This window comes from Protomyctophum bolini, assembly GCF_963924005.1.
Source record: "Protomyctophum bolini genome assembly, chromosome: 11".
Taxonomy (NCBI): domain Eukaryota; kingdom Metazoa; phylum Chordata; class Actinopteri; order Myctophiformes; family Myctophidae; genus Protomyctophum; species Protomyctophum bolini.
In genome coordinates this window covers 5,769,977-5,788,974 of record NC_137872.1, presented here as the reverse complement: position 1 = coordinate 5,788,974, position 18,998 = coordinate 5,769,977, and the positions used below count along the sequence as shown (strand labels likewise).

The window sequence follows — 18,998 nt, the reverse complement described above, 5'->3', positions numbered from 1 at the left end:
TGTGTGTGTGTGTGTATTCCAGGGACGGCTGCATGCAAGGTGGGGGGGCCTCTGGTGGAGGCTTAGCCCCAAGCCCCCCCCCCCCCCCCCCCTTAATTTTCCAAAAAGAATATTATGACATTAGAAATGAGACTTTAAACTAGTGACTGGAAGCAGAAAGTATTCATGACCATGTTTATTAAGGTAATACAGTCTAGGTGAAGTTGGGCCCAAATACATGGACTTCTATGGGGCTATGGGTTTTTTTGGGTCCAATGACAGTGCCACAACAGGCCATTATATGAACTTTCAGGAAATCCCGATTTCCAGTGGCTTCACAAAATATCTGTCTAACTGCCCCCCTGGTTGCAAGTCCTCGCGCCATTTAACACGTCAACTATCAGGAGCAGTGGGTGACATTAACACGTCAACTATCAGGAGCAGTGGGTGCCATTTAACACGTCAACTATCAGGAGCAGTGGGTGACATTAACACGTCAACTATCAGGAGCAGTGGGTGCCATTAACACGTCAACTATCAGGAGCAGTGGGTGCCATTAACACGTCAACTATCAGGAGCAGTGGGTGCCATTAACACGTCAACTATCAGGAGCAGTGGGTGCCATTTAACACGTCAACTATCAGGAGCAGTGGGTGCCATTTAACACGTCAACTATCAGGAGCAGTGGGTGCCATTTAACACGTCAACTATCAGGAGCAGTGGGTGCCATTTAACACGTCAACTATCAGGAGCAGTGGGTGTCATTAACACGTCAACTATCGGGAGCAGTGCGTGCCATTAATACAACGCTCTGGGACCCGTTATAGGGGCTTAATAGTCCTGCTTGGGGACATTTGGACCCACAGTGGGGTGAACTGACGGGGACCTTCTGCTTTCCCAGATGGCCTCTCTCTCTGTCTGTCTCTCTCTCTCTCTCTCTGTCTGTCTGTCTCTCTCTCTGTCTCTCTGTCTCTCTCTCTCTCTCTCTCTCTCTCTGTCTCTCTGTCTGTCTGTCTGTCTCTCTCTCTGTCTCTCTCTCTCTCTCTCTCCCCATTCAGAATGAAGAAGTAGACAATGGGCAACAATAACATAACACGTGGTTAATAAGTGACACAAAGAGATCCTCAGATAAATCAATACATGGACAGATCTTTATTGATCCCTCTCATTATGAAGACATTCAGGTGTCTTCATGCGTGCAGAAACAGCAGCCAGTAAGCGTGAAATTCAGGATAATTACAGACTGAGTCCATATAATAGACATCTGTCTCTGACTGAGATGTGGGGGTTTTTTTGCGAGAGTCCTCGAGGGGGTTCCAGGAGTTCCCCTGCCAGCAAAATGAGGAACTGTTTAATTTGACCGAATGTTCACAGGTTTCTCTCTCTCTCTCCACAACAGTACGTATATTGGCTACGGCAGGGCTACTCAGCTTAACACATTTCAACCTGATACCAGATTCTACAAATGTCTTCTCTAAATCAATTCAGAAAAAAGTATGTTTCTATATCAGTTGTTCTCAAACTATTTCATGTCAAGGAGCCCCAGAATTATCTGAAAATATGTTGTTCCAGGGACCTCCCAGAAGCCAAGATTTTTCAAAAATAGACCTACAAGATCGTAGCACTGCGCTACTACGAGCTTGTAGATCTGCTATTTTCCAATAGCTATAAAGTGTAAATAAAAGGCCACTCAGAAAAACTCCAAAAATTCAAAGCTAAAATATGTCAATATTATTTTTTTGAAACGTTTACATGTATAAATGTACTTTGTAACAGACTACACAACTGTAGTCAAAAGAATTAGGAAACAAAGCCAATAAGAGTACAAAACCACATTTCCATCTATAAGACCAAAACCTCAATGAACAAAAACATTGTGATTTAATGATGAAGTTAGAAAATTAGGCTTTGTTCACTTCACACTTATATGGTCAGCACACTCTATAGTAGAGAGGATTATCACAACAAAACAAAAAATAAGTGATATTTGAATTAAGTGAAATCACTTACTCTACCTTTAAGCAGCACTGGGCCAGTGCTGTTTTTGACAGCAAAATTAGATTTTAGTTTTAGTCATTAGTCTCTTGAATAGGTTTCATTTAGTTTTAGTCACATGACCCTGACCGCCAGGGGCGCTGTTGCGCAGTAGCAATCAAGGAAGGATCCAAGATGGATGAAAGATTCCGTGGCAGAGTGGATTAAAATACTTGTTTTATTGAAAACTACAGAATAACAGGTTTTAAACGCTATGCGCAAAGATACCCAGACAAGTGGGGCAGCAGGGTAAGGACCTTTTATAGCATACATGTTCAGAGCTATTCAAGGGCAGGGGGTTTTGGGCGAAGGACCAAGGGGCGTAAACACTAGGAACAAAACTACACAATAAAAGTACACAGTGTTACTTTTATGCCCATAAATAGGCATGCTGACTTGCCCATATATGGCGATGATGGCGATCTCTGTACCCGTCAGTCCTTTGTCTCTTAGTATATGGAGATTCCTCATGTCATCGGTATATGTGCCCATATATGGGCATACCCCTTTTGTGCCCGTGTATGGATCTCACTGATTTTGATTGCTGACGGGTTGCTTGGGGTTATAGAGTAACTCCGTTGGGAACTCCTTATATGGTTATGGCTGAGTCATGGTGACACGAGCACAGCGGCCAGCTATTGTCCAGGTTAGTTGGAGGCCAGTGTCGCTGATGTCAGAACTGTGACATCAGCGTGACAGTGTCTACAGTATCTGTCCATAAAAGAAGCTCGCACTGCAGACTCCGTGCTCTCTAAGTTACAGCAACACTCGCCTTCCAGCAGCTTTAGAGCTGAAGCATCTCTTCCATCCCTGAGCGTCCACAATGCCTTCATCTGCCCTAACGTTGATGCTCCTCCTCTTAGGCGCCGTGGCCTCCATGTCTGTTCCGGTCCAGAAGAGCATGGGCTCAGTGACCGGCCTGTATGGAGAGACCATCGTGGTGCCGTGTCCTTACCACCTTCCCCCGGGGGACACACTGGAAATGGTGGCGTGGAAAAATGGACAAAACGTTGAACTGTTGATAATAAAACATTCCAACATGACCGAAGCTAAGATTTCCGACCCGCGGTTTAACATCTCTGCTGACTCCAGCCTCCTGATCAGCCAAGGAACGCTGACCGACCAGGGAGTCTACGAGTGCTTGGTGGTGTCAGACTACAAATTCCAGCAATATCCCAGCTCCGTGGCGGTTTACAAGAACCCGGCGATCCCCGTCGTCGTCGACAAAGCAGAGTTCATGGTGGAAGGCACGCTGACGACGTTGGGAACGTGCGTGGCGAGGGACGCCCACCCCGCGGCCAACATCACGTGGCAGAAGAACGGCCAGCCGTTGGAGTCCGGGACGCGCGTGGTCCTCACGTCCACCGTGGCGGTAGACTCCTCCACCGGTCTGTCCACCACGTCCTCAACTCTCCAGTACGAGGCCACGAGGCAGGACGTCGACGCACATTTCTCCTGCCTGTCCAGCCACCAGCTGGGCACGGAGCAGTCTGAGCCGTTGACCGTTCCCGTCCACTACCCGACCAAGAGGCTGAGTCTAACGGTGTCGACCCCCGAAGGTCCAATCACGGAAGGGGACAATGTGACTTTGAAGTGCCTCGCGGACGGAAACCCTCCTCCCAGCAGCTACAACTTCCACCTCAAGAAACAGACGACTGTTCTGGTGGAAAACTCTGACAGTTACACCTTGACGGCCGTCACGCGGGACAGCACCGGCGAGTACAAGTGTTCGCTGGTCGACGACGAGACAATCCAGACTTCACTCAGCATCACTGTGGGTCCTCCGGGCGGGACCAGCCGGGCGACGCTGGCGACCACCTGTGTGCTGACGGTGCTGCTGGTCCTGGGGGCGGTGGCCGGTACCGTGACCTACTGCATCTACCAGAGCAGACGGAGAGGATCCTGGACACCACCCCGCTGTCCAGACGGACCCTGATATGATCCTTCCGAGATCCCGACAGCCCCCAGCTCAGACAGCAACCCCAATGTGCAGCTGACAGCCCCCAGCTCAGACAGCAACCCCAATGTGCAGCTGACAGCCCCCAGCTCAGACAGCAACCCCAATGTGCTGTCATTTTTTACTGTCATTATAAAAATAAAAATATAAATAAAAATACAAATAACAAAAAGATATAATAAAAATCACACCCGTGTGAAGTGAGGGGCGCTCTTATCATTATAGGCTAGTGCTACATCATCACACATCATCTCATAACGGCCAATCACAATTTACGTCTTCACTTTGTGTCCTCACTTTTGTCTTCAATGTTTCAATGTTTCACACAAACACGGAGAGCTGGGCATAAGAAGGGCTAGTGCCCCTCAAAAAGGGAAAAATCACACCTGTGTGAAAAGAGGGGCGCTCTTCTCATCGTACATCATCAATTCGCCCTTCACTAAGTCCCTCCCCAACCCATCCTTGTCCAATAGGCACAATAGCAGTGAAGAAAGCTTGACCTGCCTAGCAACCGTTGCTAAACTATTTGGATTGGCATTGGACAATCACTTTTTGGGGTGGGATTTAGTGAAGGGCTAATAATGTTAGCGGACATTTGACAATGCTACATAAGGTACATAAGGTGGTCCCTTATTGGCCAAGCGCTTCCACCAACATGTGATTGGTTAGCTGATTTGCTCGTTTACATATGATGTAAGTTTTCCCTTCAATGTCAATGGCGTTTAATATTTTGTTTAATTTTTGTCATATTTAGCGGAATTCTGACGTCATTTCTACGTTCATTGTCAATGGCAAATCTTGAGACGTGTGGGGACAAAAGCGGCTAGCGTAGCGCCCCTTAAAGATTACATCATAATATAGAAGAACAAAGTGCGTGGACAGTGGGTGGGGCCTTTACAATGCCTATATATGGAGAGCACCTTAAACCAGTGGTTCCCAAAGTGGGGTCCGGGGCCCCCTATAGGGGTACTTTGAGGGAGTTCCAGCCTCCAACTAAATGATAGTTTGGAACCAAATAGACCATTATGGATCTGTAACTCAGAGAGTGTACAAATTGTACATTTGTACAATGCATTTGTTTGATGATGACATCATGAGTGTGATGTCAGAGAATCTAATTCAGAGAGGTTCTCAAACTGCGGGCCGGGGCCGCACGTGGGGCCACAGGACGGGGTCGCTTCCCATTGAGGGGTTTTTCCTTTTTTCCCCCGTTTTGTAATAATAATAATGATAACACATACACGCTATTACACGCTTCCATTTACACATCTGTAAATATGCAGAAATACTTCTGTTGCTTTTTTAATTTAAAGGAGAATTCCATGCTAGAAGGCTTTATTACCTTTTATTGGTAGTTGTTACATCCCCACCAAAGAGGTCCAGGTGTTATTGTACAAAAGTGCATTATTGGCTATTTCCCCTATAAGCCCTCATAGAGCGTTGCAGTCCCGCCCCCTTTCAGAACGACGAGTGGCCCAGGAAATGATTCTCCATTCATTTTCTCCATATAGGCTTTTCAAAAAGTATTTATATAAAGACGGTTACGCCGCGGACAAAGCCAACTCTGATCGTGACAAATCATGACAACAAACACAATATGTTGTGCCGATCAAATAATTTTGAAAGAAGAAAATAAAGGCAGAATACGACACTATTTGTTTTGTTTTTCTTCTTACTAATTATTTGATCGGCATTGTAATAATGCGCGTTTGCACAAAATAACACCTGGACCTCTCACCTGGGACATAACGACTACAAATATGGTAAGAAATTAAAGCCTTCTAGCATGGAATGCTCCTTTAAACTGTGTTGATATTAAGACAAATTCAACAGGAATCACAGCATTAGGCCATAAATGCATTTTGTAATACATTATTTTATTGCTAATCTAACATCTTACAGAACTCTGCTCTTATAATGTGGGTCCCAAATAGGCTCCACCGTGCACCGGCTTATTACATAAATATGACCTTGACACTTTTCCTGACATTTTTTGAGAACCAATGCATGGAATTCATATTGTGATTTATTAATTCGTTTTTTTTTATCAAGATATGTAACACCTTCCTCCAGATCATATGCAAGAACAAATGCAAGAAAACAATAATGTGATATATTATTGAAACAAAAAGGATATATCATATTAAATACCATATACCATATAGTAAATAAAAACGTCTGGGTTTCCGAGGCTATATCCATAGTGATAATAGTAATAGTAATATAACCTATGACATCAAAAGATGTCTCAACTAAATTAAATAAGCTGTTGACTGACTCCTCCACTCTGATCATTGATTGGATGTCATTGGACAACTGACTGACTGGCAGGACCGCGCAGCCAACCGGAGAGTCCCTGTCCGTGCGTATTGGGTCCAATCAGAGCGGCCGAGAGGCGGGCCCATGTGCAGCAGTGCGTCGGGTGGAGTCTCAGTGTGTGTGTATGTGCGAGAGAGAGAGACAGAACGCAGAAGAACCGTTTAACAGACACACAGGGAGGAGACCCTCTGCTTTTCTTTTTCATTTCAACAACTCCTCTTCTTCCTTTTTTCATTAACCTCCCACCACACACACACACACACACACACACACTACAAAGACTGTGATTTTATTAAAACAAAGACAATGACGACGACCACCACCTTCCAAGGAATGGAGCCAGGCGTTAAAAGCAGCTCAAGGTAAAAAAAAAAAAAAAATTAAAAGAAAAGGAAAACCTTATTTAAACAAAAAAGAACATTTCCTTCCAGAACAAACAAAAGAAAAACGGTCGGGTCGGGTCGGTGTGGATGTGGGGTGGGGATGCACATTATTTCAGAACCAGGGTTCTGGATCTTTCTAAAAAAGAAGAAAAAATCTTTATATAGTTGCATTGTTTTTTTTTTCTGCTAATGGACACAGAAACAGACTGGGGGGGTGGGGGATTATGATGTGGATTAAGGTTTAAACTGCTATAATTAATCTTATTGTTGGTGGGAGTGGAGTGGAGTCTGGGACTCAAACTGAACTGCTTGTGTCTGTTGTTGGACCAGCAGAGCCTGAAGCTAGGCTAGTTTTTTTTAGTTTAGGGTTCAGGCTCTGGCCTTTATTTGTCGCTAAATAGAGACACTGACTCTGCAATCAGGAAAAAGGAAACTCAGAGAATATACATGCCTGATGCCACGAGGTGGAATCACCCTTTCTCTCTCTCTCTCTTTTTGTTTATCATGGTGATTTAATTTTAGAAAGCCTGATCAAATCAAATGTGCCAGCAATGAAAGCTGATCTAGGGAGGAGGAACAGCAGAGAGAGAGAGAGAGAGAGGGGAACTTTTATTCTGTTCCAACTATCTGTCCAGCTATATGCAGACAGATTGAAAGAGTGTTGCTCTGAAGAAGCAGACGAGGTTGGAGTGTTTTTCTCTAGTTAGATCTATATATGCTTCTTATGATCTTGTCGCTGCATTTTCTACTGCATTAAAGAAGCATATAGGAAAAGATTTATAAGCTTTCAGATGATGTCCAGCCCTAGCCACGGCAGGGCTCTCTCTCTGTCTCTCTGCTTGATTCATTACAGGAACAATATATCCCAGACAGACCCAGACTCTATCAGTCTGCGGATCTCATTATCTCTCTTGAGTTGGCCTTCACTGTAGTCAGTGTGTTGTTGGATCAGAGAAGCTTGTCTAAATAGTTTCTTCTGGAAAGATCCAAGTGTTTGCTCAACATTGTCATTGTCAGATGGCGCTTATAAACGTGTTTGTGAACTGAAGTATGATGATCATTTGACCCATTAAAAATGCCTCCTTTTTGAAGTTGTTGTGAATGGACTGAGGGAAGGAGGGAGGGAGGGAGGGAGGGAGGGAGAGTACCTTTTGTAGGGGCCCATTTTTAGGGAGTCATTCCTCAGGAACTCAGTCAGACCTTGGCTTCCTTTTCCTGGAAGTGGTGATGATGATGGTGATGATGTGTTGCTGACTCGCTGTGTGCTTTCACTCAAAGTCTCAAACACTGAAGTGAAAAGAAGATACTTGGATAAGGAAGATCTGTCTTGTAAACAACCAGACAGTTTGTCACAAACATCTGAGACGGATCTAATTTGACAGCTATATTGCTGAGCGAAGGAAGCACGTGAGATGCTCGAGCGTTCCCTATTGGCGTGGTTAATATAAAGGGTGTATGGGGGCTTTGAGTGAGCTGGCTAAAAGCCGCCCTGTGTGCAAATCACTGGTATAAGATCTTTGCTTTTCCCGTCCGTTGGGCACTTTTCCTTTTTAATGCTGACCGACCCACTGCGATCGGCACACAGCCGGCAGCAGCAATCCCCAACTTCAGCAGAAAGAAATTTGCCTAGGGAAAAATAATCTTACTAGGCCATCAGAAGCCTGCCCTGTGTTATCACAGTGTGCCATCTTTGTGTCTGTGTGGAGAGAGCCGGGCTGCATGGCGTGTGTGTGTGTGTGTCCCTATCTGCCTTTTCCACTTTTCCCAAACAAACATTAATTTCTCCTGCTTTTTTTACCCCCCCCCGCCTTCCCTTCCCTTCATAGAAAATATTAGCAGTTTCATTCTAGGGTGGGGTCTGCCCAGCTAGCTACAATCCCTCTCTCCCTCTCGTCGCAACAATCTGAGCGTGGAAACCATGATCTCATCCTCCTCCTTCTCTCTCTCTCTCTCTCTCTCTCTCTCTCTCTCTCTCTCTCTCTCGGTGAGGTGAAGTCTGGTTCAGGCATTAAGCGTTAACCCCAGTAAGACGGAGGAGGATGGGTGTATACACAGATTACACTGCACACACACACACACTCACAGTCACACACTCAACTAAACGAACAGACCCCAGCAGAAACAAACATCCATTCCACCTCCTTTTGTGGATCGTTGCTTCGCTTCGTTATACAGTTGTATAGTTGTATAGCTATATAGTTGTATAGGGGCGACATTGTTTTTAGGATTCCATCTGCCTCGCCTGGCCTTGGCACAGCTGCTGTGTGTGTGTGTGTCAGCTGGTGGCTGCGTGTGTGTATGTGACTCTGTGTGTGTGTGTGTGTGTGTGTGTGTGACTGTGTGTGTGACTGTGTGTGTGTGTGTGTGCGTGTGTATGCGAGTGACTGTGTGTTTGTGCGTGCGTTCTTGTGTTAACATGTCGAGGACCAAATGTCCCTCCCCACAAGTACACAAGAGAAATGGTTGTTTTGTGGTCGATACGGATTAGTTTTTGGTTTTTTTTAGAGTTGGGCTTTGCAATTAGCCAGAGGTTGAGGTTAGGATTGTACAATTTAGAGTTTAGAAGCTTTGGTTTTCGGGTTGGGTCAAAGATATTGACATTTGAGTTGTTGTTGTGGTGGTGTTGTGTGTGTTGTGCCCCCCAAATCCGCTGAGGATCCGATCTACAAGCTCACAAAGCACTGATGATACGATCTACAAGCTCACAAAGCGTCACAGTCTCTAGAGAGAGTAATCTAATGGACACAGTGTGTATGTGGATCTAGCCGAAATAAAGAGAGAGACGGGGAAGAGAGAGACAGAGGAGGGAGGGGTTAAATGAACGAACGCTCGCTCTGAAAACACATCAGTTTGTGTGTCCTCCGCTCGTCCCGTAACGCCAGCACAGAGAGAGAGAGAGAGAGAGAGAGAGAGGCTTTCCCTGCCCATGACCATGTCCTCTGTATGGAGGAATGTCTGTGGAAGCAGCCGGGGGGGTGGGGGGGGGGTGAGATGATGTGGTGGTTGAGGCCCTTCCACGCTGTCTTCTGGAACACTCTAATTATTAGGTGACCTATATCGGCTGTGTGTGGAGTACAGTACAGTACAGTATAGCGATGCTATGCTGACCCCGATGGTGATGGCGGGTGGCTTGGCTTCATGCACGCCACCACAGTCACAATCAGTTCTGTCACATCACGGTTAGTATTATACAGCTCTAGAGAAGATGGTGAAATGATAGTGATGTTGTTAAATGTTAAAGCACCAGCATTTGTAGTGTTAAGGAAAGAGGAAGAAAGAATAGATAGGAATGAATAAAGGCCTATTCATAGTGTTTAGGTAAAAAAACTAGAGAGATGTGTTTGGGGTGAGAGGTGAGTCGCTTATTTAGTATTTACCACTGCGGCTCAGTGACGTCATGTTGTAGTTTTAGTAAAAACAGAGGGATGTGTTTGGGTGAAGCGGTGAGTCTCTTACCACCGCGGCTCAGTGACGTCATGTTGTAGTTTTAGTAAAAACAGAGGGATGTGTTTGGTTGAAGCGGTGAGTCTCTTACCACCGCGGCTCAGTGACGTCATGTTGTAGTTTTAGTAAAAACAGAGGGATGTGTTTGGGTGAAGCGGTGAGTCTCTTACCACCGCGGATCAGTGACGTCATGTTGTAGTTTTAGTAAAAACAGAGGGATGTGTTTGGGTGAAGCGGTGAGTCTCTTACCACCGCGGCTCAGTGACATCATGTTGTAGTTTTAGTCAAAACAGGGATGTGTTTGGGTGAAGCGGTGAGTCTTACCACCGCGGCTCAGTGACATCATGTTGTAGTTTCCGGTGGGCACCTTTAATATCAGCTAAAAGTGATAAGGTATGAATGAGTATGACATGAATTGGCCTTGAGAGTAAGGAGAAAATGGGTAGAAAGACGTCTAATAGAATAGTGGAGAAAAAAAGGTATATATACATTATAGTATACATATTATATGTACAGGTGCAATACAGGGGGTCAGATAAGTCCATATATTCACTGTAGACAACTAGACATAACACATAACATTGCATTATGAGGAATTATCTGCGACTAAGCCCCGGCATTTCTTTCCTGCGATGAATGGATGAGTGCCAACCGAGTGGTTACTGGACTGGTAAGAAAGGGCGCGTCTGGCCTGTGTGTGTGTGTGTGTGTGTGTGTGTGTGTGTGTGTGTGTGTGTGTGTGCGACTGTAGGTGAGTCATTGGAATGGAGGCAGCTGCAGGTCCAGATTGGTATATCTGACAGGCTTAGCAAACAGAGGTCTTTGTGTGTGTGTGTGTGTGTGTGTGTGGGGGGTGTATGGGGGGGTTGGATGGGTATGGGGGTGGAGCATTAACAGGGTAGCAGCATGTATGCCTAATGTATTTGATTTGATTATTGATTATTGGGTTTTGTGCAGCTGATCATCACCACCACCACCACCACCACCACAGTTTGACTGACTGACTGGCTAATCCTGACCATTGATTCTCAACCTTTGTCATTTCAAGGATCCCAGCAGTTTAAGATTGTGTTTTCTAGGCCCACACTGACTGAACCGTGAACCCTGGCCCTCTGTTTTGTTTTGTTTTGTTTTGTTCTTCCTTTTCGCGGAATTGAAATGTCCTTTTTATCATTGTGTTTCCTTTGCTTCATGTTTTATATAAAGCAGTTTTAGGTGATGAGGTGACCACCGAAACGGTGCTTCATGTTTTATATAAAGCAGGTTAGGTTGAATTGCTTTGTTGTTGTACAATGTGCTGTACAGATAAACTTGCCAAAAAAACAATCATTTAACCCATCTTGGGGCGGGAACCCCTTTTGGTGTTGGCATCATGTTATGCTTTAGCTATTGAAAAATAGCAGGTCTACAAGCTCATAGCGCGCCACCGAGTGGCGCGCTACGAGCTTGTAGGTCTGCTATTTTTGAAAAATCGAAGAACCACTGACATAGAAACATAGGCTTTTTCAGAAAACTGTCAGGATGGATGTAGAAGACATTTTTAAAATCTGATCTCCGGTCAGAATGGGTTAAGTGGGGGACCCCCTGGAACCCCCTTAAGGACCCCCTGGAACCCCCTTAAGGACCCCCTGGGACCCCCTTAAGGACACATGGTGTCACTGGTCACCTTGTTGAGAACGTTTTAAAGAATCTGGTTTCTTAACGATTCCCTCTTGTCTGAACGCTCAGACTCCCTTTAATGATTCCTTTAGGCCAGAGGGTTCCAAATGGACCATTACAGGTCTGTCACTCGGACCGAGGGTCCTTTTTCCACCGTTGAACCCTAATATTATTGAACTAGTTCAGAGTTCAGACTCTCAGAGAGTTTCCACTGATAATGAGTTGATTCAGAGTGACTTCAGTGTAGGGGGTTGCACCAGCTCCAGCTCACACTGAGTTCAAACCTAGTAGCAATAGCCTTACTATAACCTAGTAATAGCCTTACATGGCTTTTCGTAATGCATAAGTCTTGACTTAAAAGCTAATTAAACTAGCCGTTTAACTAGGTTAAGTTTGAACTTTGAACTTAGTGTGAGGTGGTGCAACTTTGAACTTAGTGTGAGGCGGTGCAACTTTGAACTTAGTGTGAGGTGGTGCAACTTTGAACTTAGTGTGAGGTGGTGCAACTTTGAACTTAGTGTGAGGTGGTGCAACTTTGAACTTAGTGTGAGGTGGTGCAACTTTGAGCTTAGTTTGAGGTAGTGCAACTTTGAACTTAGTGTGAGGTGGTGCAACTTTGAACTTAGTGTGAGGTGGTGCAACTTTGAACTTAGTGTGAGGCGGTGCAACTTTGAACTTAGTGTGAGGTGGTGCAACTTTGAACTTAGTGTGAGGTGGTGCAACTTTGAACTTAGTGTGAGGCGGTGCAACTTTGAACTTAGTGTGAGGTGGTGCAACTTTGAACTTAGTGTGAGCCTAGGTGGTGCAACTTTGAACTTAGTGTGAGGTGGTGCAACTTTGAACTTAGTGTGAGGTGGTGCAACTTTGAACTTAGTGTGAGGTGGTGCAACTTTGAACTTAGTGTGAGGTGGTGCAACTTTGAACTTAGTGTGAGGTGGTGCAACTTTGAACTTAGTGTGAGGCGGTGCAACTTTGAACTTAGTGTGAGGCGGTGCAACTTTGAACTTAGTGTGAGGCGGTGCAACTTTGAACTTAGTGTGAGGTGGTGCAACTTTGAACTTAGTGTGAGGTGGTGCAACTTTGAACTTAGTGTGAGGCGGTGCAACTTTGAACTTGGTGTGAGGTGGTGCAACTTTGAACTTGGTGTGAGGTGGTGCAACTTTGAACTTAGTGTGAGGTGGTGCAACTTTGAACTTAGTGTGAGGTGGTGCAACTTTGAACTTAGTGTGAGGTGGTGCAACTTTGAACTTAGTGTGAGGTGGTGCAACTTTGAACTTAGTGTGAGGTGGTGCAACTTTGAACTTAGTGTGAGGCGGTGCAACTTTGAACTTGGTGTGAGGTGGTGCAACTTTGAACTTAGTGTGAGGCGGTGCAACTTTGAACTTAGTGTGAGGTGGTGCAACTTTGAACTTAGTGTGAGGTGGTGCAACTTTGAACTTAGTGTGAGGTGGTGCAACTTTGAACTTAGTGTGAGGCGGTGCAACTTTGAACTTAGTGTGAGGTGGTGCAACTTTGAACTTAGTGTGAGCCTAGGTGGTGCAACTTTGAACTTAGTGTGAGGTGGTGCAACTTTGAGCTTAGTGTGAGGTGGTGCAACTTTGAACTTAGTGTGAGGTGGTGCAACTTTGAACTTAGTGTGAGGTGGTGCAACTTTGAACTTAGTGTGAGGTGGTGCAACTTTGAACTTAGTGTGAGGTGGTGCAACTTTGAACTTAGTGTGAGGTGGTGCAACTTTGAACTTAGTGTGAGGTGGTGCAACTTTGAACTTAGTGTGAGGTGGTGCAACTTTGAACTTAGTGTGAGGCGGTGCAACTTTGAACTTAGTGTGAGGTGGTGCAACTTTGAACTTAGTGTGAGGTGGTGCAACTTTGAACTTAGTGTGAGGCGGTGCAACTTTGAACTTGGTGTGAGGTGGTGCAACTTTGAACTTGGTGTGAGGTGGTGCAACTTTGAACTTAGTGTGAGGTGGTGCAACTTTGAACTTAGTGTGAGGTGGTGCAACTTTGAACTTAGTGTGAGGTGGTGCAACTTTGAACTTAGTGTGAGGTGGTGCAACTTTGAACTTAGTGTGAGGCGGTGCAACTTTGAACTTAGTGTGAGGCGGTGCAACTTTGAACTTAGTGTGAGGCGGTGCAACTTTGAACTTGGTGTGAGGTGGTGCAACTTTGAACTTAGTGTGAGGTGGTGCAACTTTGAACTTAGTGTGAGGTGGTGCAACTTTGAACTTAGTGTGAGGTGGTGCAACTTTGAACTTAGTGTGAGGTGGTGCAACTTTGAACTTAGTGTGAGGCGGTGCAACTTTGAACTTAGTGTGAGGCGGTGCAACTTTGAACTTAGTGTGAGGTGGTGCAACTTTGAACTTAGTGTGAGGTGGTGCAACTGGTGGTGCAACTGCATGGCTCCAGAACCCTAAAAGGTTCAGGACTGGAACCGGGCCCGGTTCCTCGGAAGCACCAATAAGGTTCCATGACAAACGGAACCAGTTCTAGGAAACGGGGCCTGGCTGAGAGTGTACAAAAATGGAACCAAATTCATGGTTCCATTTGTCCACTCTCACAGTTATGGCGGTCCTTGTAGAAATGTAGACGTTGATTGAGTACCACTATAGTGTCATAAGACGTGAGGTCCTCATATCCGACAGTGTGATAAAACCACAAAGAAACGCTTCCAATGAACCCAAATGTCATGGAACCCATTCCTGGTTCCTCAATGCTGGATCCGGTTCAGGGTTCCTCCCAACCCTAGTACTTAAGAGAGGTCAATCAACTGTAAGGGCCGATTCATACTCCTATTTTAGTCGAGCCGAATAAAAGTCTGTTTCGGCGCTGTGGAGCCTACAATGTGACGTCATTTGAGGTTCGGGGGGGGGGGGGCGGGTACCGTCCTAAAGTCGTCTATTCGGTGCGACTGAAAATTTCTGACGAGCCGAAATCATGTCGGCACTACATAGCGGTAAAATAGGCCCTAAGGGTGCTCCTCCTCCCCCTCCAATCAGCTTTTTTTTGGGGACCGATTTACTGATTATTTATTTTGTCGCAATCAAGCCAATACAGATCATGTGCGTAAGGGGAAAATCTGAATATTTCCAAAATTATTATATGTCAAAACTGTTCCTGTGCGTGTGTGTGTGTGTGTGTGTGTGGGGGGGAGAATGTTTTAGGAGGCCTGTCACAAAGATGATTTTATACTACCAGTATATAAATGATCACGATCTGATTGAGGTTTTATTCCACCTAAATGTTCTGACGGATTGTTTCCTCCCCCGTCCAGGATCCTGAGGCCGCCGGGCGGAGCCTCCAACATCTCGTTCGGCACAGACGAAGACTCCACCCCGCAGCGCAAGAACAAGATGGTGTCCAACATCTTCGCCGGGCCCGACGACCCCCACGCCCACCGGAGAAACAACCCACCCAGTATGTACCGCGCACACACACACACACACACACACTGATGCGCACACACCGATCTATTGGTTTGATTGATTGATTGATTGATTGGTGTTTTTATTGTCAAAACACGCATATCTCGGTCACTGCCGGCAGAAACCAACTATGTCTAAAACATTAACTTTTTGGGGGTTCTCCTTCCTTCCACTCTGTTTAACAACATCACACAATGGGACTTGAAATATGTGTTTTCTTTGCTTTAATGGCCTGAGAACAGAACGGGTTCAGACGGTGAAATGAAAAGGAAGCGAGCTGTTTTACAACTGGACTAATCTATGGCTGCGTCTCAGCTGCCATTCGGCCAGCTGTTTGTGGAGGATTTGAAGTTAACAATGGAGCTCATCATCATGGTGTTAATGGGCTTATAGCCCGTTAAAGCCGGGACAGCATCTGTGTCATTTGAGATTTGTTAGACGTTGGCTGTTGAAAAGTAGCAGATCTACAAGCTCACCGCATGTCACTTTGTGCTGCGGACGGTGCAGCAATCTTTATATATTAATTGTTTATAGCTCACAATTTCACTCAAATCTTTGCTTCTGGGAGGACCCTAGAAGAAAATATTTTGAGATGGTGGTGGTTTGAGAACCACTGATATGGCGACGTGAGTCTTTGTAGAATCGCCCTCAGGCTCACAGGTAACCAACCCTCTCCTCATAGAGTCTGTCTGTGCCTCCAGAACTGTCCTCCATATATAACTGTAACAGTCTGTGTCTCCACTGTCCTCCATAGATAACTGTAACAGTCTGTGTCTCCACTGTCCCCCATAGATAACTGTAACAGTCTGTGTCTCCACTGTCCCCCATAGATAACTGTAACAGTCTGTGTCTCCACTGTCCTCCATAGATAACTGCTGTAACAGTCTGTGTCTCCACTGTCCCCCATAGATAACTGCTGTAACGGTCTGTCCTCCATCCATACATAACTGGGGCGGTGGTGTCTCAGGGGTAGAGAGTGGCTGGATGGTAAACCGCAAGGTTGCCAGTCCGAACCCGGGCTGCCCCAGAGTTGGTGTGGAAGTGTCCTTGAGCAAGACACTGAATCCTCAATTGTTTCCGCCGCCATCGGTGTATGAATGTGCGTGTATGAAATGGGTGAATGTAATGCACGGTCTATGTAAAGCGCCTTGGATAAAGGCGCTATATAAATGCACCATTTTATAAGCGTAACAGTCTGTGTCTCCAGTACTGTCTTCCACTGGGCTGTGTGTGCAGCGTTGTGTTGTAATGTTTACGCTGGGGCAGGTTCTGCATGTTTTCTGTGGCCACACTTTGTCAGCGAGCAGCAAAGAAAACCCCTCCACCAGCACATAACTGTGTTTCTGTAGAGAGCAAAGACGACACAGCGACACCTCCTCCTCCTCCTCCTCCTCCACCAGCACATGACTGTGTTTCTGTAGACGCAGTAACCCATGGCCTTTGCTATGTCGGCCATGTTGTTATAGAAGACACAAATCAAACACGTTTCACAATGTTTAAAAAAAGTAACCGATTAAGCAATGTTTCACGAGAGGGTGTGCGTTACTGACCGCCATTCATGGCAAGCCTGCGTTGCTGCAGTAATCGGCGCATTATGCCTCACAGTTACCCTTATAACTACCATATTCAATATCAAAGCATTGAGGTCGATGAAGCAAAAACTCAGCAATGTCCAACAGATCAGAATATAGAATTTAAACTTTTTTTTTTACAGAAAACATTTTGTTTTAACCAGAAAAATATCACTTACAGCGCCTTTTGAATTCTTTGGTGGGCAGAAAAAGCCTCCTAAACCAAACGACACACCCAGGTGGTCCCAGGAGGAGGAGAAGTACTGGGATTATGGGTAATCTGACCCCTCCTTTTGGTGTTGGTGTTGTGTGGAACGGTGTCCCTCCGCGGAAAGAAATAGGCCAGCTAGCTGAAACGTGGGGCGGTTGATGGCGGTCGGTGCACATTAGCCACAGAGTGCTTTCTGCTTATGTGTGGAAAAAGCAAAGTGGTGCCATGTCACATCCAGGGCAGCGCTGTGTGTGTGTGCGTGTGTGTGTGTGTGTGTGTGTGTGTGTGTGTGTGTGTGTGTCACACAGAAGGAACGCGCACAGCGCCAGGGGATTTCAGAACCCTCACAATGACACTCAGTCATCAAGGTCAAAGCCATGCGTGTGTGTGTGTGTGTGTGGAGGCATGCATGAAACATTAATGGTTCATACTTCACAGGAATGTATTATGCAGCCACAAACCTAGACTAGTTTCATTACAGTGCTAAATCACAAGTTGTCTTAAGACGACTCTCTTTCCTTTTAGTTTACTTTATAGAGAGCAGAGCGCCAGTGTTTCTCTCCCCATGTATGAGCAAGCATTTTTTTTGGTGACAGTCGGCGGGGAGGGAAAAACTCCCCTCTGACGCGGTGAAACCGCCAGGCGAGCAGAGCTAGCCTCTAGACTAGAGGGTGGGCCGCTGTCTGGTCTCACTGAGCTGGAGGGGACAGACAGGCAGACAGGCAGGCAGGCAGACGGATGGAGAGAGAGAGACAGATGGACAGACAGACAGGCAGGCAGGCAGACGGATGGAGAGAGAGAGACAGATGGACAGACAGACAGGCAGGCAGGCAGGCAGGCAGACGGATGGAGAGAGAGACAGGCAGACAGACAGATGGACAGGCAGATGGAGGGAGAGACAGGCAGGCAGGCAGGCAGACGGATGGAGAGAGAGAGACAGATGGACAGGCAGATGGAGGGAGAGACAGACAGGCAGGCAGGCAGGCAGGCAGACGGATGGAGAGAGAGAGAGAGACAGGCAGACAGACAGATGGAGGGAGAGGCAGGCAGGCAGACGGATGGAGAGACAGAGAGAGACAGGCAGACAGACAGACAGACAGACAGACAGACACAGACAGATGGACAGGCAGATGGATGGAGAGAGAGAGACAGGCAGACAGACAGACAGATGGACGGACAGATGGACAGGCAGATGGAGGGAGAGACAGGCAGGCAGGCAGAGGGAGACAGACAGACAACAGCAACAACAACAATAGTAATAACTAGAGCTGGCCAATTAAGCGAAAATATATCAAAATCGAAATCTCTAGCCGACTTAATCTAGCTCGTGTATCTGCCGTTTAGATACATCGGCTATTCGGTCGAGATGTTTAGTCTCGGGCGCCGTCGACACGATTGGAGAATAGCAGAATGGATATTTTGATCAACGTTTGCCATGTTCTCTCTCCTCATGGTATACCAACATAAACACAGCATGGAATGGTGGACAAAATCCTATTCAACGATCTGAGAGGCTAAAGCTCATCAAAAAGAATGGTGGTCCGTGCGTGGCTCAAATGTGGAATGGATAATGGATGGACCTTTATGTGAAAAGGGTTGAAAACCAGAGGTTTAAGCCGGTAAATCGTATTCGTGTGTGCGTGCGTGCTTGTGTGTATGCGCATGAGTTTGTGTGTGTGCGTGTTAATGAACAACCGATCAATGTCGGGGAGGGAAGCTGTCTGATTCCCGGAGCGCTGCCTGGGAGGGAGGGGGACATTGCAGCATTGCAGCTATAGTGTTGCCTGACGGTCCAACTGGTAGCCGGTGGGAACCAACTCACAAGGCTCCACACATCACATGTTTGCACATTATCCACTTTTATGCAGCGAAAATAAACCCTTTTTTAGCACAAAGAAGTGTTTAGCGTGTCGTCGTGTCGTATGGTGTGGCTTCAGAGGGCGTGGAGGAGGATGTCTTCCTTCATTCTACCTCCACCACGTCCTCCTTGGCCTCCGACACAAACAGCAGCTGTCTGTCA

General features: G+C 46.1%; 1 protein-coding gene across 4 annotated transcripts in view; it reads left to right on the top strand.

Annotated features, from left to right (window-relative positions):
• Positions 1-6,404: 6,404 nt before the first annotated feature.
• The window catches only part of LOC308324290 (jupiter microtubule associated homolog 1-like), a 33,878-nt gene continuing 21,284 nt past the window's right edge, over positions 6,405-18,998 (top strand). For 2 of the 4 annotated variants that reach the window (XM_080776300.1, XM_080776299.1), the window contains exons 1-2: positions 6,405-6,651; positions 15,046-15,188. In XM_080776300.1, the coding sequence (XP_080632426.1) occupies positions 6,596-6,651; positions 15,046-15,188 (199 nt within the window). In that variant the 5' untranslated portion in view covers positions 6,405-6,595. The remainder of the gene's footprint in view (positions 6,652-15,045; positions 15,189-18,998) is intronic. The other 2 variants (XR_013964906.1, XM_080776298.1) reach the window with 1 other exon arrangement.